The sequence below is a fragment of the Aulonocara stuartgranti genome, assembly GCF_965226115.1.
Source record: "Aulonocara stuartgranti genome assembly, chromosome: 3".
NCBI classification, from domain to species: Eukaryota; Metazoa; Chordata; class Actinopteri; order Cichliformes; family Cichlidae; genus Aulonocara; species Aulonocara stuartgranti.
Genome location: NC_138941.1, coordinates 70,363,842 through 70,390,316, shown reverse-complemented (window position 1 = coordinate 70,390,316; position 26,475 = coordinate 70,363,842). Strand labels below are relative to the sequence as shown.

At 41.5% G+C, this 26,475-nt stretch overlaps 3 protein-coding genes and 1 long non-coding RNA gene across 3 annotated transcripts in view; 2 read left to right on the top strand and 2 right to left on the bottom strand.

Moving 5' to 3' along the window:
• Positions 1 to 12,156, top strand: part of LOC309693963 (nuclear factor 7, brain-like) — a 78,547-nt gene extending 66,391 nt beyond the window's left edge. The window contains exon 2 of the mRNA XM_082513652.1: positions 11,727 to 12,156. Within this exon, the coding sequence (XP_082369778.1) occupies positions 11,727 to 11,974 (248 nt within the window). The 3' untranslated portion in view covers positions 11,975 to 12,156. The remainder of the gene's footprint in view (positions 1 to 11,726) is intronic.
• The window catches only part of LOC309693309 (hemicentin-2-like), a 1,543,010-nt gene that overhangs the window by 547,172 nt on the left and 969,363 nt on the right, over positions 1 to 26,475 (bottom strand).
• LOC309703187 (T-cell surface glycoprotein CD4-like) overlaps positions 1 to 26,475 on the top strand; it is a gene marked incomplete at its 3' end in the record, with an annotated part of 159,227 nt that overhangs the window by 105,062 nt on the left and 27,690 nt on the right. The window lies entirely within an intron of this gene.
• Positions 15,643 to 16,694, bottom strand: LOC309703341. The gene is made up of 3 exons (XR_014275863.1): positions 16,451 to 16,694; positions 15,977 to 16,108; positions 15,643 to 15,879 (listed from the first exon to the last, which is right to left on the bottom strand). It is a non-coding gene; the product is annotated as an uncharacterized lncRNA (long non-coding RNA).

The following is a 26,475-nucleotide window of genomic DNA, read 5'->3' as shown; positions in this document are numbered from 1 at the left end:
AAGATGGAACCTTGGGGAACTCCACATGTGATACTTGTCTGCTCAGATGTGAAGTTACCTATTGATACAAAGTATTTTCTGTTTTCTAAGTATGTTTTGAACCAGTTTAGTACAGTTCCTGAAAGACCTGGCCAGTTCTCCAGTCGTTTGAGTAATATGTTGTGGTCAACTGTATCAAATGCTGCACTGAGATCCAGTAAAACTAAGACTGACATTGTTCCACTGTCTGTATTCAGACATATGTCATTAAACACTTTGGTCAGAGCGGTTTCAGTGCTGTGGTTCTGTCTAAAACCTGACTGGAAGGCATCGTAGCAGTTATTCTGTTTTAAGAAGTAATTGAGCTGTTGAGAAACTGCTTTTTCAATGATCTCACTTACAAATGGGAGATTTGAGATCGGCCTGTAGTTTTTCATTTGTGTCTTGTCAAGATTGTCCTTTTTCAGTATAGGTTTTATTACAGCAGTTTTTAGTGGTTCCGGAAACACACCTGACATTAAGGAAAAGTTGACGATCTGTAACACGTCTGACTCCAAAGTCTTTGAGACCTTTTTGAAAAAACTTGTTGGCAGTACATCTAAACAGCAGGAGGAGGAGTTCAGTTTACCTAAGATGTCCTCCAGGTCTTTGCTGTTAATCGGGTGAAACTGTTTCATGGTGTTTAAACAGTTTTTTGGTGGACACAGTACATATCCTGGATCTGCTGTTGATGTACCAATTGCTTGTCTAATCTTTTGGATTTTTTCTGTGAAGAATTTGGCAAAGTCATTGCAGGCCATGGTTAAATGAAGTTCAAGCTCAGCTTTCCTACACTCTCTTTTTTCATTTTTCACCAGTGTGGAGTTTCTCCATGGAGACTTTTTCCTTCCAGAGATAACCTTCACCTTAATGGGAGCAATAGTGTCCATTACATTTAACATGTTAGCATTGAAGCTATTGACGAGCTCATTGACTGAACCTTTGGACAGGTCAGGTGTTAATGGGAAGACCTGGTTAAAGATCTCACTACTGTGTTCAGTTATACACCGTTTTGTGATCACGGCTGTTGATATATTTATGTGGGCTGAGATTTTACTTTCAAAGAAAACACAGTAATGATCAGACATGCCCACATCAGACACAGTAACCTTTGAAATGCTCAGGCCCTTGGAGATCAGTAGGTCAAGAGTGTGTCCTCTATTATGTGTGGCCTCTGTTACATGCTGAGTCAGCCCAAAGTTGCCCAGAGTGTTACTCAGGTCTTTAGTCCCTTTGTCCTGAGGGTTGTCCACATGGATGTTAAAATCCCCAACAATAATTACACAGTCGAAATCAACACAGATCACAGACAGCAGTTCACTGAGGTCATTAAAAAAGTCTGTGCAGTATTTGGGAGGCCTGTAAACATTAAGAAACACAACTTTGGATGGGGCCTTCAGCTGTAAAGCCACATATTCAAAAGATAGCTGCTTACATCGAAATGATTCATAAAATAAGACAAAATAATTATTCTGTCCTGATTTTAGTTTTTATAAAAAAAAGAAAAAAATTCTCAGGAATAAAAACTGAATATAAATAAATAATAAGTAAAATATATTACATATAATCAACACACCGTACTAAATGAAAGTTTATATAAATCACATTTATAACAAATAAATTCTAATCAGAAGCCTCTTTATGATTATGATTTCCCCACCATCAAATAAAACAGAAGAGATAAATGCTGATTATAGATCTTCTTTTGTTGTTGTTCCTTAAATTATTTATTTATTTAAAATATTCTGGAAACATCCAGAGGATGTGTTTTAGTTACATTTTTGGTCATGTGTTTTTTAAAACTTTATTTAAATTTAATGTTTTTCTCAATAATTACTCCAAGGTTTTTTTTGTCCAAATGTCAGCTTGTTGTTGTCATAGTAACAATGTCAGTCAGTGTACTTACTGCTTTCCTTGGGTTACTGTGTCTATAACATAGCTAGCATTGTTTTATCCTATTAAACAGAAATGAGGCATCTTTGGCACAATTTTGGTTTTAGATGCTGTGATTTGAAGCATTGGGTTTTGCATTATGTCCACTGACATTTTTACATGGTGTTCAAAATTACTGCCCAAATATCTGCCCAGAGATGTATGCAACACAAAAAATGACTTCCCCATTCAAGCACCAATGCCACAGCAAGTTTTACAGTTTCACCAAAACAAAATGTTTTATTTGTCTTTAGAGGAACATCAGAGGGACACATCTAACACAACAAACAAAGCCTTGTAGAAAGGAAACAAAAATGACGTAAAAGGCTTCCCACTCCTACAGCTACAAAAATGTATAATTAATTACAATAATAATAATTTCTACAAAAAACTAATTTAGCACAGCCTGATTGGAAATGGGGCATAGGTAGGGACAACCAGTCTTGTAGTCGTCCCCATTCAATCTCCAACCGATGATCACCTTCCAGCTGGAACTTACATAACCATAAAGGTAAGGAAAGGAAAAACTCAATGCTTCATGGGAATCCCCCGGCAGCCTACGTCTACTGCAGGATAACTAAGGGAGGATTCAGGGTCACCTGGTCCAGCCCTAACTATATGCTTTAGCAAAAAGGAAAGTTTGAAGCTTAATCTTGAAAGTAGAGATAGTGTCTGTCTCCTGAATCCAAACTGGAAGCTGTTTCCACAGAAGAGGGGCCTGAAAACTGAAGGCTCTGCCTCCCATTCTACTTTTAAATACTCTAGGAACAACAAGTAGGCCTGCAGAGCGAGAGCGAAGTGCTCTAATAGGGTGATATGGTACTACAAGGTCATTAAGATAAGATGGGGCCTGATTATTTAAGACCTTGTATGTGAGGAGCAGGATTTTGGATTCAATTCTGGATTTAACAGGAAGCCAATGAAGGGAAGCCAGTCTCAGACCAACAGAATAGACCCAGCAGAAGAAGCTACTTCCATTTAGGAGTTTTCACGGCCTCTGAGGATTTCCTCCAGTTTTTATCCATCTATTGGTATCAAGACTGCATCTGTGAGATTTTCTGCCACAGAGGGAATTTTCCACGACTGCTACAGCTGCCAAACGTCTTGATGCATGCTCAATCATCCAGGTAAGTAAATCTCCAAAAGTTGATTCTGTTCATCTGGACGCAGCGTTTTGTGGGAGAAACGTTTCGTCACTCATCCAGGTGACTTCTTCAGTCTCAGCTGACTGCAGGTTTCCTCAATCTTATAAACAGAACATTTGCATAATGACTGAAAGCAGCCCACTGAAGGAAGAATGGGCTGGGAGGTCAGAGATCAGTGGGCTTTGGTCAGTGGTTGTTGATCATGACCTGACAGATCTGTATCCTGTGTGTGCACCCACTGTGGGCCTTTTCTGTGCTTAGTGTCAGCCTGAGCTCCATGCAGGCCTCAAAGGCCAAGCAATTTAAAAGCTTCACCAAAACAAGGCACCACTCAAATAGCTGGACCCAGGCTCGCCGCCCTTATGGAGGAAAACATAGAAGATGATCTCTGTGAGTTATTTTTACTGTCATATTATAAAATGTGATGTTCTAGCATCATGTTATTCTTCTTAAGCCTTTGAAAAGCTTCCTCTGTGTCCATTAAACTGATGACTTTAGTGCTGCTGTCTACTTGTTACATTTAGTACTGTTTAATTTTCAACCTAGGAAGATCTGTGAAAAGGACTCACAATATAACATAATACTGTAAGATTACTTACAGGTAAAATACTCAGATTGTACTTAGATAAAAGTATGTAATCACAGACTCGCCCAGCCCGACTGCCTTGAAGCTCAGGTGTCTTCACTGCCTCCTCTGATAAGAGCTGGAGACCTGAGTAGGTTCGTCACCCATCAGCAGCAGATCACCTCTCGATCGGGCACGTTTTCATCTGGGAGGCTTTTAGAGCTCACTGCCCTCGGCGTCGCTGCTGGAACAACCAAGTTTTGCTATTGAATCTTTGACCTGCTGATCTCACAGAGGCAGGAGACCCAGAACATCCATGCCAGCTTCAGTTTATGCTCTGTCCTGTCATCCAATCAGATTTGCATGTAATACACTGATATTCAGCCCCAGCCTGGTGTTCTCTCCATCTCTGACCTTTCACACAATTTAAGCTAACAAACTTTCTCTTTAAAACTGTTTGTCAATCACAATTTACTCGATTTATTATTCTTCTATCACATATTTATATCAGTCATAATGAACTCAGTATGATCTGAGCTGTAAACCTGTATTGATCATCACAAACCTTTATAGCGCTTCAGAGCAGCTCCTTCAGTGGCTGCGGCACCCACGATGTGGGACGGAGAGATTTCCTCCCCTCTGCTGTCAGACTCCACCACAAAGACTTTGCAGCTGATCAAACACACACATGTGCAATAGGACTAAGTGTAACACTCTTTTTCTGACAACGTTGTATTTGTACTCAGTTGTATATAGCATGTGTATTCTATTTTTATCCTATCATTCTATTCTATTCTATTGGGTACAGTTGTGTACAGTTTCTTATTCTATTCCAGTGTTCTCTCATGTTTACTATGTAACTGCACTGTCCACTTCCTGCTGTAACAAAACAAATTTCCCACATGTGGGACTAATAAAGATGCTCTTATCGTTACTGTATAACCACAGGTTCACTTCACATTTGGTAGAATATAAAAGGACAAAGCTGGACAATTGTCATCACATTTCTCATTAGTTGCTGTTAGCACAGGCACACAAAGAAAGCAGAGCTTTAGCTTTAGCTCCCTACATCACTTTTAAGCCTGGATGTTGAGGCTTTTGCTTCCTCTCAGCTGTGATGACATCTCTGTCTGCTCCATCTCACCCAACATCATCCATCTGACCTGATGCTACCTGACAAACTAAAGATAAAATATTAAATTCATTTTGCATCACTTACATTTAAAATACATTTAAGGTGGATTTCTTAAAAGGGAAGGGACTGACCTGACTGTTGTGTCGAGACAGGTGTGAAGGGAGTTAAATCCAGTCTTATACTACGGACGTGTTTGGTTTTGGTCTGTAATACGTTGAGTTTATTATCTATAAGTTAACATAGCAAATCCTCCATCCAGAGGCTAAAGTGATATCAGAGCTAGACTACTTTAAGTGAAAACAGATGATCGTCTGAGCCTTAAATGAAATAAGGTTAAAAAGAAATGCTGCTATCGACAGTGTGAGGCAGTGAGCTCTGTTATACCATATTTTTTAATTTTCTTTATTATTATTATTATATTATAGTGTTATTACCTTCCTGTTACTTCATAATAGAATGACAGTTAATGGTAAAAGTCTTGAATAGTTTTGAATTTATTTTTCCATGATCACATTTCATTCAATCACTCGTGGACTTGTGTGAATGTTACATGTATTATTTTCACCCGTGGATTTACAGACACTGTGTGAACAGTTTTCATTTTATCCAAAGTTTTACTTGATGTCCAACTGATAAAATCACTGACAGACAACAGAAGCAGGAGCTCAGAGAGAAATTCAATTCAACTTTTTTAAAGAGACAAATCACAACGTTAGGTTTTATTTTACAGAAACTTCAAACTAAACCAAATTCAGGACGTGTATTAAACCTGCAGCTGATCCCTGTCTGCTGTTCACTACCTTTGATTTCTGTTACCAGCATCATCTCATGTTCCCCAGGTTCACTGACAACGCTGAAACCACCAGCGGGAGACTAAGAGTGCTGATTTAAAAAGATTCAGACATTTTATTTTGCTGCAGCTCAACATGAGGCTGGATCCTGATTCTTTGTTGTTTTTGTTTTCTCTACATCAAGAAAACAGCAGCAACAAGAAGCACAGCAGGAACTGACAGGCTGACCTTCAGTCCAACAGATCCTCCTGTGTGACCTGCAGGTGAGAAACAGCTGTGAGGTGTCAGGTAGGTGATGATGAAGAACAGAACAGAATCCATTTGCTCTTCAAACTGCTGTCAGACATTATCTGCTGCACTCTGATCACATCACTCAGACCAGCTGCTTTCTACAAAGTCTCATCAGCAACATCTTTACAAACCAACATCAGATTGTGTGTTTTGTGGTCTAAAGTTTTGTGCCTCTGGTTTCTCATTGGCTCACACTCTTGCAGAGCCGTAACACGCACATGAATGAGAGGTGGTGAGTGTAGTTCCTGTTAACAGGGTATTGCAGACCATCCCGCTAATTGCTGAATTTACTTTTGTCTGTCATATTTATGATGAAAAACAAATGTAATCAAATTAGATATTGATATTTTCATATGGGAATTGATCCTGCAACATGAAACGCTGGGATTGGAAGTTCAGCATCGCTCCGCACATCATACCTGTGAGATGACAGACAGCAGTGTGGAGGAGAGTGCGACACAAAAACACAGAAATATGACTGACAGCTGCAAACGAAGCAGCATCTGCTGCAGGTGAAAGATATTGGGAATAGCAGAGCAGAGTGGCTTCACTGTAAAACAAAATTAGCAGTGAGTGTGAAAAGTTTCTGTGTGTGGAGTTCAACACCGTCCACTCAGAAGCTGCATCACTGGATGGTAGATTTAAAAAGCTTGCATTCAGTGACAACAGAGCTGTTGATGAGGCACTTCAGAGAATAACTGCAGCAGCAAAGTGCACTCCCACCCAGCTCCACCATTACAGGGCCAAGTGAAGGAGGAGCCACAGACGTCTGCTGTGTGGAGCCTCTTTGATGAAAGAGCTACAGGAGATGCTGCAAAGAGAAATACTACAGCCGATGTTATGATGGAGATGAAATGTTATCTTGAGGAGCCCCTCATCCAACAAGGAGAAGGCCCACAGAGCTGGTGGGAGGCCAAGGCCACAGTCTTTCCCTACCTGTTGAAGGTGATGGAGGGGAGACTGTGCATTGTGGCAACATCTGTTCCTTTGGAGGGTCTTCTCAAAAACTGGGCAGATACTAAGGAGAAACCACATCAGCCCATCCAAGCTGAGGCAGCTGATTTTTCTGAATGTCGACCTGCACTGAGGACAAACTGTTTGGCTGCTGAGTTTGGTTCTGTTCTGTGGATTTGTTTACAGTGGGGCTTTTTGTGCTGAATTAAACTTAAAGGTTTGAGTAAAATATTAAACAACAGTAAGAATGCCTGCTTTTGTAACAGAACAAAAACACAAAATTAGGCAATTATAAGGCTTTTCATAAAAACACTACATGCAAAAGGGTTTGTCAGCACACAAAGCATTCACTTTTGCCAAGTAAAGCTAAAGTATGAGGCTACAGAGGATAATAACTTAAGAGACATTTGGGAGCCACGAGACGTGCAAGATAATCCAGAGCTTAGATCTAAATAAGGAAGTCTTAACTCAGTAATGGAGAATATCCTCACACATTAAGAAGCACCGAGGGAGGGAAGTCCTTCATTACTCTGTCAGTCAGGTAGGTGATCAGTGAAGAACAGCACAGAATCTATGTACCTGCATGTTCAGCTCAATTTGTGGATGCAATAAGAAGTAAAGTGAGAGTGATCAGCTTACCAGTGACTGTGATATTAACCAGGTTACTGATGGCACCATTACTGGACTCACACCAGTAAACTCCAGTGTCGTGAGGCACCAGCGTACTGATTGAACATGATTGATCACGTTGCTGTTGTCCCCGCCCATCTCCACACTCAGCCCTCTGCAGTTTGCTTGTGTTTCTCCTCACAGTCCAATCAGAAAAGCTTTGGTCCTCCTCACAGATTACAGTCACAACATCTCCCTCAGAGACATCAGAGCTGTGAGGAAGAGGAGAGGTTAGATCAGGGCAAGGCTGGACTGGGACAAAAAGTCGGGATGAAGATTGAAAATGTGACGTCATTCAGGGGTAAAACCGCAAAGGATTCTGGGAACTTGTGGCAAGAGGTACTAGCGCACGCAGGCTTTTGAACTCAGTTACACAGCGATAAAAAGAAACCCAAAAAATGGCAAGAAGCTGTTGTATTATTAACTGCAATAGCCGGTCGCATGACAGCCACGGGAAGCCGACGGGTAAAGAGATCGTTTTTTTATCGGATTACATCGTTGAAGTGAAAATTTTTAAGCCATGTTTCCGAAGTAAGAGCCGACGGATGGTCTGGATATACCAAATATAACGTCCCAGAACTCTCCAGCTCACAGGTTAGTCTGCTCCAAGCATTCCCACAAAGGTCAGAGTTTTGTTGTAGTTAATGCCTCATTTTTCTTAACATAATTGGTGATATACGTTACAAGCAAGTCTGGCGCTGAACAGAAATTGCTCCTTTGTTTATTGTGCACAAATAGTGAATTGTCCTGACACAATATTGCGTTTCGCTTCTGTTATTACCATGGTACATTGACAGAAACATATACTTTTATTCACAGGGTAAAACAGGTGTTTTGTATCACTAATTGTCCAGTACGATTACAGCATACAATATTATTGTCACTGCTACATTTCTGTGATGAACCAGAAATTATTTCCACTACTAATTAATTACCGTTGAGCTCAAAGGTTATATTGTGGCGGACCACCAGGTGGCTCCACTCACACACAAGTTGAAGGGAAGTGTGGGGGTGGAGATTTTGGCGCTGACTATATGTGAAGTTCTGTCAGTTAATAAAGTGGTTGGAGTGAGACACTGAGACCTCTCCTGTCGTTGTTACATACCTCCACAATATTAATAAACGGTTAACGAATGTGTATTTATGACGACGATTTGTGAGACTGGTAAACTTACCTTTGTTCGTACGATGGTCTTTCGTTCTACACGGTGCATTTCAAGGTCCTGCACCCATCCGTCGGTAAACTGTACCTGGGCTTGTTGCAGTGACCTGAAGTTACTAAACTTCATGAGTGTATGCACTCACTCCAAGAACCGTATGATTATAAATCTGAGCGTGGTGAAAGTTGGGCAGCACGCTGACGTCTTTGGTCCCTCTGTGTGCTCGTAAGGGTCTGACCCTTTCACTCCTTTGATTTTTTTCCTCGTATCTTTTCTTTGTCTTTTCGTCGAGACTTTTTTGTGCGGCAAAGAAAAAACAAGAAGGTATTGGAACCGGAGAATGAACGTTTTGCGGTGCTGCAAATGCTTGCATTTGATGCGGTACTTGGATTGTTTTGCCACGAGTTCCCGGCATGCAATGCGCGAAAATCACGTGATTGCTAAACAAGGGGGAGGGTGCATCCGGCCTCCTCGGCTGTAATTGGTCCAGCCCAGAGTCGATCATAACCAATTGGCCAATCCAACACCTTTCATTATATATACCCTTCCTAAAAAAAAAAAAAATCCATCGGCCCATAAAAACAAAAAATCGCCAGCTATGGATCAGGGGTGTCAAACTCAAATACACAGTGGGCCAAAATTCAAAACTGGAACAAAGTCGCAGGCTAACGTTAATATTTATTGAAATATATTTATTCCTCCAGATATAAGAATGAATCTTTTCTCAAACACGTTTTGCTGAAAAACTGAATATGGAACAAGTTCTGCTCCAATTATTTGGGTAAAGATAATAAACACTTTGATGGCCTATAAGTGAAAGTGAAAATGTGATAAACCAATAATATAATTAATAAATAATAAATAATTATATTTTTTGATAAGTGAAGTTCACTGAACTGAAAGGAAATTTTGGTTTGATGATGGTTGACATGTTTTCCAAATAGAAGTTTTTCCTCTAGTGAGGAGATGCAGGTGCAGCAGAGCATTGCTGGAAGAAATGATCCCAAGGGTGGAATCTCCTGAGAAACCTTCAGAGACCCAGCGAGAAGTAGGGACCATAGCTGACAGCCCAGGCAGGGGTTGAGGTCAAAGGTCATGCTGTTTGGGGACCTACTGGTCATCATGAGAAGATTCTGGAACCACAGCAATGACCATAAAGCTGCACTGGATGGAGAGCTGTGCCACGGGGCTTTCCAGAGGTAATCACGAGGAGATTGTGGACAACATGTGAAATGAGAGAAAAGCTCTTTATCAGTAACTTTTACAACTTCTGGCAGGTTAATGTCTGAACTTTGGAGTGAAACACACCCTTAGTTACAGGAAATAACACCACTGTCTGTAACTAAGTGAATCCACCTTAACACCACCTGTGTGTGTGTGACTGCATTACACTCCCACTGCTGGGAACCTGAACAAGAACCAGAACAAAGTCTAAAATAGAAGCTGACAAACAGCTGCACCACCGAGTGACACTTTATTTTATAAACTTCACAACAGGTTTCATGTTGTGACCTGTGGAGGTGAAAAGACACAAAACCTGTTTTACAGCTTTTGAGCTGCAGGCAGGATTGAAACACACCTTAGTTAAAAGTCAAACAGCAACATTTGTCTCCTCCCCTCACGTCACTCAAATGTGACAAACCAGGAAACAGGAAGTTCTTCGTCCTCAGTAAAGAGAGACGCACAGACGATCAGACTGAGCTCAGACCAAACTAGCAGCTTCCTCTGAGTGAGTCCAGCTACAGGAGAGAAAAGTGGAAAACTCCAACACTGCTGCTTCAAGCTGCTGACGCTCCACACACTGAATGTGAGTTTGAGCAAAAACACGACTCAAAGCAAGTTTCAGTGAAGGTGGTAGAGGAGGGAGGGGAGCCAGGACTGACTGTACTTCCTGTCTGCTGTTTTCAGCTTCACTCACAGACTCAATGGCTTCCAGCTCAGAGGAGGCTCTCTGCTGTCCGGTCTGTCAGCAGGTCTTCAGAGATCCTGTTCTTCTGTCATGTAGCCACAGCTTCTGTAAAGACTGTCTGAAGAGATGGTGGAGAGAGAGACCAACACACGAGTGTCCAGTTTGTAAGAGAAGATCTTCAAAGGATGATCCACCTTTAAATCTGGCTTTAAAGAACCTGTGTGAGTCGTTCTTACAGGAGAGAGATCAGAGAGCTTCAGAGGCTCTCTGCAGTCTGCACTCTGAGAAACTCAAACTCTTCTGTCTGGACCATCAGCAGCCAGTGTGTCACATCTGCAGAGACTCAGAAAAACACACCAATCACAGATTCAGACCCATCGATGAAGCTGCACAACAACACAAGAAGGAACTTCAGGAAACTCTGGAGCCCTTAAAGAAGAAGTTAAAGGTTTGCAAACGAGTTCAAGTGAAGTTTGATCAAACAGCAGAACACATTAAGGTCCAGGCCCGACACACAGAGAGGCAGATTAAGGAGCAGTTTAAGAAGCTTCAGCAGTTTCTAGCAGAGGAAGAGGAGGCCAGGCTGGCTGCACTGAGGGAGGAAGAGGAGCAGAAGAGTGGGATGATGAAGGAGAAGATGGAGGCTCTGAGCAGAGAGATAGCAGCTCTTTCAGACACAGTCAGAGCCACAGAGGAGGAGCTGAGAGCTGAAGACATCTCATTCCTGCACAACTACAAGGCTGCAGTGGAAAGAGTCCAGCGCTGCCCCCTGCTGGATGATCCACAGCTGCCCTCAGGAGCTCTGATAGACCAGGCCAAACACCTGGGCAACCTGACCTTCAACATCTGGAACAACATGAAGGACATGGTCTCCTACACTCCTCTCATTCTGGACCGAAACACTGCAAACCCAGAACTCATCCTGTCTGAAGATCTGACCAGTGTGAGAGAAGGAGAGAGGCAGCAGCTTCCTGATAATCCAGAGAGGTTTGATTATTCCTACTCTGTCCTGGGCTCTGAGGGCTTTAACTCAGGGACTCACAGCTGGGATGTTGATGTTGGAGACAGTACAGTGTGGGAACTGGGTGTGTTAGCAGAGTCTGTGCAGAGGAAGGGAGACAAACTGTCTGGATTATGGAGAATATCGTTTGATGAAGGTGAATACTCAGCATGCTCACCATCAGCTGTCACTGATCTCTCAGTCCAGAAGAAGTTCCAGAGGATCAGAGTGAATCTGGACTGGAACAGAGGAAAGCTGTCGTTCTCTGATCCTGATACTAACACACACATACACACCTTCACACACACTTTCACTCACAGGATTTTTCCATACATTGGCACTGATGATGATGAAGTGAAGGTGTGTCCGTTGAAGGTGTCAGTGTCAGTGCAGCAGATGAGTTGAGGATGATGATGTTTCTAATGTTGTTTCCTGTCAGTGAGTTGAAGCTGTTAAACTGCAGCTGTCCTCCTGCTGCCTCGTTGTTCCAAAGCTCTTTGTTTCTCTTTTAGTTTCACTCTTTCTTTCTGTTTCTGCTGTCCACCTTTTCACATGGAAAATCATTTCACTGTTTCTCACTGAATGACTCCCCAAACTAGATTTGAAATTCTATCAAGTTTCTAATGATTCCAAGTGATTCATGTTTCTATTTGATGTGTAAATGGAGATGATTTAGTTTGCTGGGATATGGACTGACATGTGTTGAATGGGAGGAGCAGTTTGTTGTTGTCTTCTTGTCTGTTTATGACAACAATAAATATGTTGTTGAAACAATGATTCATGTTTAACTCCATATATGAAATGTTTCTGATCTTTGAATTCTGTTTGATTAAAGACTTTCTTCATGACACAAATGAGATTTCAGTGTATTAATAGAACTAAATAAGCTCAGAGTTGAAAGGCTGGAGTATTATGTACGTGCTTCACTGTCAGGATCTTCAGGGGGATTCAAAGGGAAACATCAAACTGCTGTAATGAGATAAACTAGTTGGGCTGAACACACTTATCTGTAGTTTGTCTCCATCCAGGATCATCAGAATATAATGAACATGTGTGAAGAGCCACAAAATGCTGCTGCCCTCTCAGCATGATGAGCTCCAGCCTTTGTTAGCAGGACAACAGGAAACATGAGACAACTTTCAGAGACAGTAACCAACTGTGGCCACAAGATGGCAGCAGCTGATCTGAGATCCTTTATTGGACAGAAGGACTCTGCTCTGTGACGTCATCAGAGAGACGGCCTTCACTCTGATAGATCTGACGTCATGTCTGCACTGCGATGATGAAAGCTGATAAACACATTGTTATTGATCCATGAAATCACCTCTGTCCTCTCAAGTGTAGCTGTTTACAGAGCTGAAGAAGTCCTTCATCATCAAAACAGACAAACATGTATTTCCTGTATTAAGTGACGTCATCCTCACTCTGACCTCTTACATACATTCTGTTCAGTTTTCCTGCTGTAAGAAATAAAGTGTGTGAAAATAGAAATGCAGGGAAACATCCATTAATCACAGCTGAGCCGTTTGTTTCTGACTCACATTCAATGAGGCTTCAGGTGTAAATACCTCAGAAGTGTTTGTGAGTTCAGTAGAAGCAGACCCAGTCGACCATCATGGCCTCCACAGCACTACACAATGCAACAGAAAGGCCTTCATCATCTGCTGAACCACCTCTGAACCACGACGCTCTCCCTGCATCTAAAAGCTGTTAGTCAGGATGAGATGCTGCTGTGATCGCTCACAATTTACCTGTGAGACCTTTGTAAATATTGTCTTTGTTTCTGGAGGAAACACCTTTAGTCTGTTTGTATTTGGAGTGCAGATCTGGGCGTCCATCACTTTAACCTGCACACGTTTAGTTATTGAGTGTAGTTGATGTTTGGCAGCATTTTATAAGTGACAGTTCATGAACGGTGAAGGAACAGAGGACGCCTGACCATCCTACCTGTGTCAGTAAGAAGACTTTCATCACAACTTCACAACTTAACACAACTGAAACCTGAATTCAGTGTTGCATAGTTTACTAACAGTGTGTGCTGACACTGAAGTTAGCAGTTTGTTTCCTAAGAGCTGCTGGGACAAACCACAGTGAGCGGCTACAGAGTTTAGTTAAGGTGGTTCTAACATGTGACCTGTTGAATTATTTACAGGGATTTCTTTTTCATTTAAAGCATCATTTGTGAAGTTTTTATGAAGTTTACTTCTTTCATGTTCTTTGTGTAACGTTTAGATTTTCTTCTCTGGTGTTTTAACTCTTCAGGTTTCCTGTAACAGAGATGTAAACCACCGTTTTCTGATGCTGCTGCACTGGGACATAAACACGGCCACTTTATTAGGCACACCTTGCTGGCTGCAGGTTATAACCCCTGCTGGAAACATCCCACAGATTTGGATCCTTATTGCCATGACAGCACCACACAGCTGCTCCAGATGCTGCAGGATGCTGGTCAGGGCTCTAACAGTGAAACTTTACTGAAAGTAAGAAACCTGAGAGGAAATAAACTTTGACTTTAGTAAGCTGAGCTCTGAAGCTGTGATGGAGCTCAGTCGGTGTGAAGGCGGCTGCTGTGTAACAAGTGTTTGTCTGAGGTGCTGCGACTGATCGTGGTCATGTTTATTTAAAGAAGTCGGTGATGAAGCAGGCTGTGCAGTCCGAGCTCTTCATCAGTTAACAGTCCTCCAGAGCTGCTGCAGGGAGCTGACTGTCCTCCAGGTGGCGCTAAGTGAACAAAGTCCAAAGAAATAAACTTGGACTGTTTTTTGAAGCCTAAATAAAATGTAAATAAACTTTATAGATACATTTGAAACCAGCTACTCTGTGACTTTACACACTCACACAGTAACAGAGCTGATTCCTGATTGGAGCAGCACAGAGTTAGACTTCTTTTCTGGCTGTGGATTGGTTCGTCAGGATTTCCCCCTTTACAGGTTTAAAAACAATCTCTGTTTCTACATTTTTTGACCTCCTTCTTGTGTCTGAAGGTGAAGCAGCACCAGCCTCCTCTGATCCTCATGTTGTAGCTCTGTGTGTCCAGCAGGGGGCAGAACACCTCCAAACTGTGCCAGCAGCTCTCACTGTGAGCTCAGACGTTTGTGGACACTCAGTTTGTTTGAACATAGTAAATAATCAGAGCTTCTCACACTGTTTATGGGGACACCACCTGCCCGAGGGTGTACTGTGTCAGAGAGGTGGTGTATGGTGCTGGGTGTAGTCTCTCTGCTGGTTCACAGTTTTTACTGAGGAGCTGTGTTCATGTCAGGAAGGTTTCGTCTGATCACTGTGGTGCAGTTTGGTTTACTCTGTTTCTGAGTGTTTGTAGGATCAGTCTCTGCAGGTCACCTGATACCTGGCAGTGAAGTGTTTATGAATCAGCTCCGTCAGATTTAATCCAACAGAATAACATGTAAAACACTCCAGGGCTTTTACTCTGAAACTTTCTCCAGAGCTGTCTGGAGTTTTCTTACATTAAAATATCATGGTGGAGGCAGAGTGACAGTGTTGTAGATGCTGCATTTTGAAGCCTCAGTGTTTATATTTTTGTTCACAGCCATGTAGACAGAGAGGCAGAGAGAGACAGTGCTGTCACTGAGCTACATGTGTCAGAGCTCAGATGAGGCCCACACATGTGTGTTATCTGTTGTTGCTACACACAGTTAAGATATGGAACATGTGTGTAACCAACTTTCATAGGTTTTAATATCCTGATGTTGACAATTGATGCAAATACAATAAAATAATAACTACACATGTTATGTGTTAGTCTTTAATACAGCTCTCCAACACACACACAACAAATAAATAATCAGTCACTTTGATTTTTTTAAATCAAATTTATCATTATTTTACTAACAGATTTGCAAATCGTTACATAAAAATATTATTAACTGCTTTTAGAAGTAGAAATGATTTATGAGGTTTTAGATATTTAAGATAACTAGATTGCCACCTATTGAATTAATGCACATTTTAAAACATCAGAAGCTGGTGGATAATAGAAGACAACTTAAGGAAGCGTTTCCCTTTTTACATGGTGAAAAGAAGATGACCACTGAAGGTGGAATGGTGAAAATGATTGTCATATATTTTAAAACTAACCTAGAGACATAAAAACACCTGATCTCCAGTCTCTAGACGCAGTGAGGCTCCATTAGAAGCTGTTCCGAAATGTGAGGCCTGACGCTCCCACGCTGAAAAAATGCGTTCTCCATTCTTAAACAACACAACAGCTACACCATAAACAGGATCTCCAGGTCCACATACGTACCACTCAAAGTGGTAGGCTCCTCTCACTGGTGCAGTGAAAATACCTGTGGGACATTTGTTAAGTGGAAAATCAGATGTTCGAACATCGTGAACATCAGTCTGACATCAACATAGCTGAGAAGTGACATTCAGTCTTATTACCTGTGTGTGGGTTGTAGGCATTTCCAATGTTTGTGACAAGATGTTTAAAGACAAGCGTAGTGTGTGTGTTAAATGGGCCAGTAATTCCACCACCTTCAGCCAGTAAAGAAGCTGAAAAAGCCACCTGTTTGACTAAGAAAGAGAGAAATGTCATAAATTTAACATTTTTGCTGCGGTGTCCCCCCCCCTCCCCCAAAAGACGAAATGAAAAAGTTTTAGTGAAAGCATTTGATAGATTTCATTCTTACAGAAGCCAAAACCAACTAAGAACAGCTGCAGTGTGGTAGCTGTCCACAGACAATTTGGAGGAGGAGTGCTGAGATAAATACATTTAAAGAAAAGGTTGTAGATATGTTTTGCCACACAGTGTGTAGCAGTCTTCTTGGTAACTGGATTGCAGCCTTAATACACAAAAAAATACACAGATATTTTAAGATGAAAATAATCAGAGCCATGTTGACTTCATCACATTACCTAGTAGCTGTTGATTAAGATTTTCAATTGCAGTCCTCTGCTTATCCACTTCCTCCAACTTTGCTGCATTGTCTGAAAAAAAACAGTTTAAAAAATAACATTCTCTAAAAATGTATAAATACCTTGTGTGTGTGTTAGGAGTTTTAATTATTGTTCTAACTACAGAGTGCTACTGAGGATATCGTCGGGTGGTGGAAGAAATAATTCGAGGACCTCCTTAATCCCACTGACATGTCTTCCATTGAGGGAGATGAGTCTGTGGACAAGGAGGATGGCTCGTCTATCACCGGGGGCGGGGTCACTGAGGCAGTTACACAGCTCCTTGGTGGCAAGGCCCCTGGGGTGCATGAGGTTCGTCCTGAGTTCTTGAAGGGTCTGAATGTTGTTGAGCTGTCTTGGTTGACATGCGTCTAAAATGTTGACCTTCAACAGGTCCTGGCATCCAGCTCCCACTGGAGCAGTATGCAGCCATGGTCCTCAGTGGAAAAGGGTAGAGCGCCCACTCCGTGTCAGGGACGTGTTCCTGCACAAAGTGGAGGAGTTTAACTATCTCAGGATCTTGTTTAAGAGTGAGGAGAGTGGGAGATCAACAGACAGATTGGTGCTGTGGCTGCAGTGATGTGGACACTGTAGCGGTCCATCATGGTGAAGAGACAGCTGCGTGAAAAAGTAAAGCTCTTTCCTATCCAACACGTTGCAACACGTTCTCACTCCCAAAGCGTAACATTTTACGCTAGGTGACAAATCGTCAACATATTACGTTTTCGGCTACCCACAACGTTCCTAAATGACGACCTCGGAAAAAAGAGGAAATATGAGAACCGTCTGGACTCCATCTACACGTTTTCACTCTTTTTCTTCAAATCGCTTAGAAACACGTTATTTAACATCATTATAGTCCTGGATGAGGTCAGGAATAAGGTTATGGTCAGGGCTAGGGATAAGGTCAGGTTTACGGCTGGAATACAGGGCTGGAACGTCTGTTACCGCGGGAGCGTCATTGCACTGGATTCCAGCCATAACCCGCCGCGTACCATAAGAACGCCGAAGGTCTCCTTTCGCGTTCCTCAGGAACGCCGCGGGACGTGACAAAACGTCGACATGTTACGCCTCGGGAGTGAGAACGGGCTGTCCTATCAGTTTGTCCCCACCTTCACCTACGGTCACGAGCTTTGGGTAATAACCAAAAGAATCAGATTCTGGATAAAAACAGTGGAAAAGAGCTTTCTCAAGCCTGGGAATGCCTTGGTGTTCCCCCGGATGAGCTGCAGGTGGGGGCCGGGGAGGGGAATGTCTAGGCTTCTGTGCTTAAGCTGCCGCCCCTGCGACCCAGCCTTGGATAAGTGGAAGATGTATGGTTGGGTTGAAACTACCCTTAGATAAATTATACTTTGCACATATTAGTACATATTACATTTCCCCCACTGAACCCATAAAAAGCACAAATTTTGATGATTTCATATACTTTAACCTATAATTATTAATCTCACACATTGGAATAAATGAACTCTAACAAATAATAATGAATCACTAATATTCTGTTATACAATGAAACATGTGTACATACAGTACCTTGTTGTTGCTGTTTAAGTTTGTCAATTTCAGACCTCTGTCGCTGAAGTTCAACGTTCTGCATTTCCAGGTCTTTCAGTTTTGCGACATGGTCTGACAGAAAAGAACATAAATAAGTCAATATGAATTTTATTTATCTGCATCATTTGAATCTTTTCATTTTTAGTAGGTTAGATTATTGAATAAATAATGAATAAATAATAAAAATAAAAAGATTAATGAGAAACGTTAGTGATAGATTCATGAAGTGACATTGATTGAATTTCATTATCTGCCTCTGTCTGATTTGTGGAAACAGAGCAGACCAGAAGCAACAGCGAGAACTTCAGCGTGATCTCCATTCTGTCAGTGAAAACTCAACAGTATCTGTGTGTCATCTGCAAACCTGACTGACTTTTATATTACACAGTACAGAGGGGAGGTCACTGTAGCATTAGATTCAACCTTATTCTAGTGAATCAGTGACTAATGTAATCTTTATGACTTCAGATGCAGTACAAGGAGAAGAACAAGTGAGTATCAATGATTGTCAACTGATAGTAAAACATGAGCATGTGTGTTTCCACCAACTGACCAGAGCTTAGAGGACAAATATCAAAATGTGTGCTCAGATACAGATGTTTAAGCAGCTGTGAAAGAACATATCTGGAAGTTTTTGGCACTGAGGAAGTAATTGCCTTTGATTATGGAATTCCTCTAATAACTCAGAGCAAAAATACTCTAAGCGACAAAATGCATAAAGTAATCTTTACAACTTTTACAAGGTACAAGACTACAAAGAGATAAACAAGTGAATGTCAATGATTATCAGCCGTTCATAAAATTAATCAGCACGTGTTGTTTTAGAAAATCCAATGTGAATGTAGGAACCATGAAGGTCACTGACATGGTATAACTTGAAGATGAACTTCTACTCTTCATGTGTAACATGACACTTGGTTGACCACCCTTCCCACTCCAGTTCAATAAACCACAGCTGTCCTTTTTTGTTTCTTTCTTCTCTGACCACTTAGGTGAGAAAGCTAGTGTTCAATGCTTTTCAGAGAATGAATTAATCTCTGACCCTTCCACTCCAAGCACTCCTCCAGATGCAGTGAACAGTCTTATAAGCAATACAAGAGCATGCCGAAGAGTCTTGGTTGCTAAATACAGCAAAAGTATTCGGCCCCCTTGAACTTTTCCACATTTTGTCACATTACAGCCACAAACATGGATCAATTTTATTGGAATTCCACGTGAAAGACCAACACAAAGTGGTGCACACGTGAGAAGTGGAACGGAAATCATACATGATTCCAAACTTTTTTTTTTACAAATAAATAACTGCAAAGTGGGATGTGATTAATTATTCAGCCCCCTTTGGTCTGAGTGCAGTCAGTTGCCCATAGACGTTGCCTGATGAGTGCAAATGAGTAAATAGAGTGCACCTGTGTATAATCTAATGTCAGTACAAATACAGCTGCTCTGTGACGGCCTGTGTTCACACCGAACGCGATAGAGGTGGCCAGAGCGTCAGGTTTATGGTATTTTTTTATTTTTTCACTCTTCCCAGTCTGGTGCAGGTCTACAATACTTTTCCTGGTGTCCTTCGAAAGCTCTTTGGTCTTGGCCATGGCGGAGTTTGGAGTCTGACTGTTTGAGGCTGTGGACAGGTGTCTTTTATACAGATGATGAGTTCAAACAGGTGCCATTCATACAGGTAACGAGTGGGGGACAGAAAAGCTTCTTACAGAAGATGTTACAGGTCTGTGAGAGCCAGAGATTTTCCATGTTTGAGGTGACCAAATACTTATTTTCCACCCTGATTTACAAATAAATTCTTTACAAATCCTACCATGTGAATTCATGGATTTTTTTTTTTCACATTCTGTCTCTCACAGTTGACGTGTACCTCTGGTGCAAATTACTGACCTCTGTCATCATTTTAAGTGGGGGAACTTGCACAATCAGTGGCTGACTAAATACTTTTTTGCCCCACTGTATGTGCACATCTTTACTTTTAATAAGACGTTTCAACATGCAGACGTGAATCTAACACAGTAACAGCTGCCTTTGTTTCAGATCCAGCTCATTCCAGTTCACTGACAAAGTTTTGGTGCTGCGATAACGACTCTGAGCCGATGAAGCTCTGATGACTCTGATAACATCTCCCTCCCAGTAATAACCTCCCAGCAGCAACTATGACAGACACGTCTCCTGACAGTGACACTCTTACAGATACACATTCAAGATTCAAGAGCTTTATTGTCAGTACAGCAGTAGACACAGTATACAGCTTACCACATGGTGCATTTATAAGTATACAAAAGATATCTCTCTCCAAGAGATGTAAAACTCAAAATTACAAATACATAACATACTAAACTTTGTGATGCGGCTGCTGCTGCTCCACATGTTAGTAAATCTGACCCTAAATCTTCCTGCTTCTCTTAGAGCACACAGGTAACGGCTGCCCTGAGCATGAAGGTGTGTCTGCAACACGACGAAGCTCGTCTAGAGCAATGATTACAATCTGCTCCGGGGCAGCTGGAGAGTCCTGTTTGCTGTTTGCCTCCTTTAGAAAATAGAATAAGAGCCAGAAACTTCTTCTCAACACAAAATAGTCTTTGAATGTGTTTTATCTTATTTTCTAGGGTCCATTAGAGTGACCGTGGATACAAAGTGATGTTAGTGAGAATTAAAGGTTTTAGTAAAAAGTGTGAAGGTTGACAGTTTGATTACAGCTGCTCAAACTGATTTCCTGTTCTTTGTATGTTTGTCACACTTATTAAATGTTTCAGATCAGGATGATGTAGCTTTGGATTTGTTCCCTTAATAACAAACATCTTCATTTACAAACTTCAGTTTGTGTTTTCTTTGTTTAATATTTTAATGTGTTTGATCTGAAACATTTAAGTGTGACAAACATACGAAAACCAGGAAACCAGGAAGGAAACAAACTCTGTTTCACTCTGTTTGTTTCCATCTTATGTTCTTATATGTTGTTTGACTGCAGGTTTCCTCAATCTTATAAACAGAACATTTGCATAATGACTGAAAGCAGCCCACTGAAGGAAGAATGGGCTGGGAGGTCAGAGATCAGTGGGCTTTGGTCAGTGGTTGTTGATCATGACCTGACAGATCTGTATCCTGTGTGTGCACCCACTGTGGGCCTTTTCTGTGCTTAGTGTCAGCCTGAGCTCCATGCAGGCCTCAAAGGCCAAGCAATTCAAAAGCTTCACCAAAACAAGGCACCACTCAAATAGCTGGACCCAGGCTCGCCGCCCTTATGGAGGAAAACATAGAAGATGATCTCTGTGAGTTATTTTTACTGTCATATTATAAAATGTGATGTTCTAGCATCATGTTATTCTTCTTAAGCCTTTGAAAAGCTTCCTCTGTGTCCATTAAACTGATGACTTTAGTGCTGCTGTCTACTTGTTACATTTAGTACTGTTTAATTTTCAACCTAGGAAGATCTGTAAGAAGGACTCACAATATAACTTAATACTGTAAGATTACTTACAGGTAAAATACTCAGATTGTACTTAGATAAAAGTATGTAATCACAGACTCGCCCAGCCCGACTGCCTTGAAGTTCAGGTGTCTTCACTGCCTCCTCTGATAAGAGCTGGAGACCTGAGTAGGTTCGTCACCCATCAGCAGCAGATCACCTCTCGATCGGGCACGTTTTCATCTGGGAGGCTTTTAGAGCTCACTGCCCTCGGCGTCGCTGCTGGAACAACCAAGTTTTGCTATTGAATCTTTGACCTGCTGATCTCACAGAGGCAGGAGACCCAGAACATCCATGCCAGCTTCAGTTTATGCTCTGTCCTGTCATCCAATCAGATTTGCATGTAATACACTGATATTCAGCCCCAGCCTGGTGTTCTCTCCATCTCTGACCTTTCACACAATTTAAACTAACAAACTTTCTCTTTAAAACTGTTTGTCAATCACAATTTACTCGATTTATTATTATTCTATCACATATTTATATCAGTCATAATGAACTCAGTATGATCTGAGCTGTAAACCTGTATTGATCATCACAAACCTTTATAGCACTTCAGAGCAGCTCCTTCAGTGGCTGCAGCACCCACGATGTGGGACGGAGAGATTTCCTCCCCTCTGCTGTCAGACTCCACCACAAAGACTTTGCAGCTGATCAAACACACACATGTGCAATAGGACTAAGTGTAACACTCTTTTTCTGACAACGTTGTATTTGTACTCAGTTGTATGTAGCATGTGTATTCTATTTTTATCCTATCATTCTATTCTATTCTATTGGGTACAGTTGTGTACAGTTTCTTATTCTATTCCAGGGTTCTCTCATGTTTGCTATGTAACTGCACTGTCCACTTCCTGCTGTAACAAAACAAATTTCCCACATGTGGGACTAATAAAGATGCTCTTATCGTTACTGTATAACCACAGGTTCACTTCACATTTGGTAGAATATAAAAGGACAAAGCTGGACAATTGTCATCACATTTCTCATTAGTTGCTGTTAGCACAAGCACACAAAGAAAGCAGAGCTTTAGCTTTAGCTCCCTACATCACTTTTAAGCCTGGATGTTGAGGCTTTTGCTTCCTCTCAGCTGTGATGACATCTCTGTCTGCTCCATCTCACCCAACATCATCCATCTGACCTGATGCTACCTGACAAACTAAAGATAAAATATTAAATTCATTTTGCATCACTTACATTTAAAATACATTAAAGGTGGATTTCTTAAAAGGGAAGGGACTGACCTGACTGTTGTGTCGAGACAGGTGTGAAGGGAGTTAAATCCAGTCTTATACTACGGACGTGTTTGGTTTTGGTCTGTAATACGTTGAGTTTATTATCTATAAGTTAACATAGCAAATCCTCCATCCAGAGGCTAAAGTGATATCAGAGCTAGACTACTTTAAGTGAAAACAGATGATCGTCTGAGCCTTAAATGAAATAAGGTTAAAAAGAAATGCTGCTATCGACAGTGTGAGGCAGTGAGCTCTGTTATACCATATTTTTTAATTTTCTTTATTATTATTATATTATAGTGTTATTACCTTCCTGTTACTTCATAATAGAATGACAGTTAATGGTAAAAGTCTTGAATAGTTTTGAATTTATTTTTCCATGATCACATTTCATTCAATCACTCGTGGACTTGTGTGAATGTTACATGTATTATTTTCACCCGTGGATTTACAGACACTGTGTGAACAGTTTTCATTTTATCCAAAGTTTTACTTGATGTCCAACTGATAAAATCACTGACAGACAACAGAAACAGGAGCTCAGAGAGAAATTCAATTCAACTTTATTCATAAAGAGACAAATCACAACGTTTGGTTTTATTTTACAGAAACTTCAAACTAAACCAAATTCAGGACGTGTATTAAACCTGCAGCTGATCCCTGTCTGCTGTTCACTACCTTTGATTTCTGTTACCAGCATCATCTCATGTTCCCCAGGTTCACTGACAACGCTGAAACCACCAGCGGGAGACTAAGAGTGCTGATTTAAAAAGATTCAGACATTTTATTTTGCTGCAGCTCAACATGAGGCTGGATCCTGATTCTTTGTTGTTTTTGTTTTCTCTACATGAAGAAAACAGCAGCAACAAGAAGCACAGCAGGAACTGACAGGCTGACCTTCAGTCCAACAGATCCTCCTGTGTGACCTGCAGGTGAGAAACAGCTGTGAGGTGTCAGGTAGGTGATGATGAAGAACAGAACAGAATCCATTTGCTCTTCAACCTGCTGTCAGACATTATCTGCTGCACTCTGATCACATCACTCAGACCAGCTGCTTTCTACAAAGTCTCATCAGCAACATCTTTACAAACCAACATCAGATTGTGTGTTTTGTGGTCTAAAGTTTTGTGCCTCTGGTTTCTCATTGGCTCACACTCTTGCAGAGCCGTAACACGCACATGAATGAGAGGTGGTGAGTGTAGTTCCTATTGACAGGGTATTGCAGACCATCCTGCTAATTGCTGAATTTACTTTTGTCTGTCATATTTATGATGAAAAACAAATGTAATCAAATTAGATATTGATATTTTCATATGGGAATTGATCCTGCAACATGAAACGCTGGGATTGGAAGTTCAGCATCGCTCCGCACATCATACCTGTGAGATGACAGACAGCAGTGTGGAGGAGAGTGCGACACAAAAACACAGAAATATGACTGACAGCTGCAAACGAAGCAGCATCTGCTGCAGGTGAAAGATATTGGGACTAGCAGAGCAGAGTGGCTTCACTGTAAAACAAAATTAGCAGTGAGTGCGAAAAATTTCTGTGTGTGGAGTTCAACACCGTCCACTCAGAAGCTGCATCACTGGATGGTAGATTTAAAAAGCTTGCATTCAGTGACAACAGAGCTGTTGATGAGGCACTTCAGAGAATAACTGCAGCAGCAAAGTGCACTCCCACCCAGCTCCACCATTACAGGGCCAAGTGAAGGAGGAGCCACAGACGTCTGCTGTGTGGAGCCTCTTTGATGAAAGAGCTACAGGAGATGCTGCAAAGAGAAATACTACAGCTGATGTTATGATGGAGATGAAATGTTATCTTGAGGAGCCCCTCATCCAACAAGGAGAAGGCCCACAGAGCTGGTGGGAGGCCAAGGCCACAGTCTTTCCCTACCTGTTGAAGGTGATGGAGGGGAGACTGTGCATTGTGGCAACATCTGTTCCTTTGGAGGGTCTTCTCAAAAACTGGGCAGATACTAAGGAGAAACCACATCAGCCCATCCAAGCTGAGGCAGCTGGTTTTTCTGAATGTCGACCTGCACTGAGGACAAACTGTTTGGCTGCTGAGTTTGGTTCTGTTCTGTGGATTTGTTCACAGTGGGGCTTTTTGTGTTGAATTAAACTTAAAGGTTTGATTAAAATATTAAACAACAGTAAGAATGCCTGCTTTTGTAACAGAACAAAAACACAAAATTAGGCAATTATAAGGCTTTTCATAAAAACACTACATGCAAAAGGGTTTGTCAGCACACAAAGCATTCACATTTGCCAAGTAAAGCTAAAGTATGAGGCTACAGAGGATAATAACTTAAGAGACATTTGGGAGCCACGAGACGTGCAAGATCATCCAGAGCTTAGATCTAAATAAGGAAGTCTTAACTCAGTAATGGAGAATATCCTCACACATTAAGAAGCACCGAGGGAGGGAAGTCCTTCATTACTCTGTCAGTCAGGTAGGTGATCAGTGAAGAACAACAGAATCTATGTACCTGCATGTTCAGCTCAATTTGTGGATGCAATAAGAAGTAAAGTGAGAGTGATCAGCTTACCAGTGACTGTGATATTAACCAGGTTACTGATGGCACCATTACTGGACTCACACCAGTAAACTCCGGTGTCGTGAGGCACCAGCGTACTGATTGAACATGATTGATCACGTTGCTGTTGTCCCCGCCCATCTCCACACTCAGCCCTCTGCAGTTTGCTTGTGTTTCTCCTCACAGTCCAATCAGAAAAGCTTTGGTCCTCCTCACAGATTACAGTCACAACATCTCCCTCAGAGACATCAGAGCTGTGAGGAAGAGGAGAGGTTAGATCAGGGCAAGGCTGGACTGGGACAAAAAGTCGGGATGAAGATTGAAAATGTGACGTCATTCAGGGGTAAAACCGCAAAGGATTCTGGGAACTTGTGGCAAGAGGTACTAGCGCACGCAGGCTTTCAATTGAACTCAGTTACACAGCGATAAAAAGAAACACAAAAATGGCAAGAAGCTGTTGTATTATTGACTGCAACAGCCGGTCGCATGACAGCCACGGGAAGCCGACGGGTAAAGAGATCGTTTTTTTATCGGATTACGTCGTTGAAGTGAAAAATTTTAAGCCATGTTTCCGAAGTAAGAGCCGACGGATGGTCTGGATATACCAAATATAACGTCCCAGAACTCTCCAGCTCACAGGTTAGTCTGCTCCAAGCATTCCCACAAAGGTCAGAGTTTTGTTGTAGTTAATGCGTCATTTTTCTTAACATAATTGGTGATATAGGTTACAAGCAAGTCTGGCGCTGAACAGAAATTGCTCCTTTGTTTATTGTGCATAAATAGTGAATTGTCCTGACACAATATTGCGTTTCGCTTCTGTTATTATGGTACATTGACAGAAACATATACTTTTATTCACAGGGTAAAACAGGTTTTTTGTATCACTAATTGTCCAGTACGATTACAGCATACAATATTATTGTCACTGCTACATTTCTGTGATGAACCAGAAATTATTTCCACTACTAATTAATTACCGTTGAGCTCAAAGGTTATATTAATAAACGGTTAACGAATGTGTATTTATGACGACGATTTGTGAGACTGGTAAACTTACCTTTGTTCGTACGATGGTCTTTACTTTCTACACGGTGCATTTCAAGGTCCTGCACCCATCCGTCGGTAAACTGTACCTGGGCTTGTTGCAGTGACCTGAAGTTACTAAACTTCATGAGTGTATGCACTC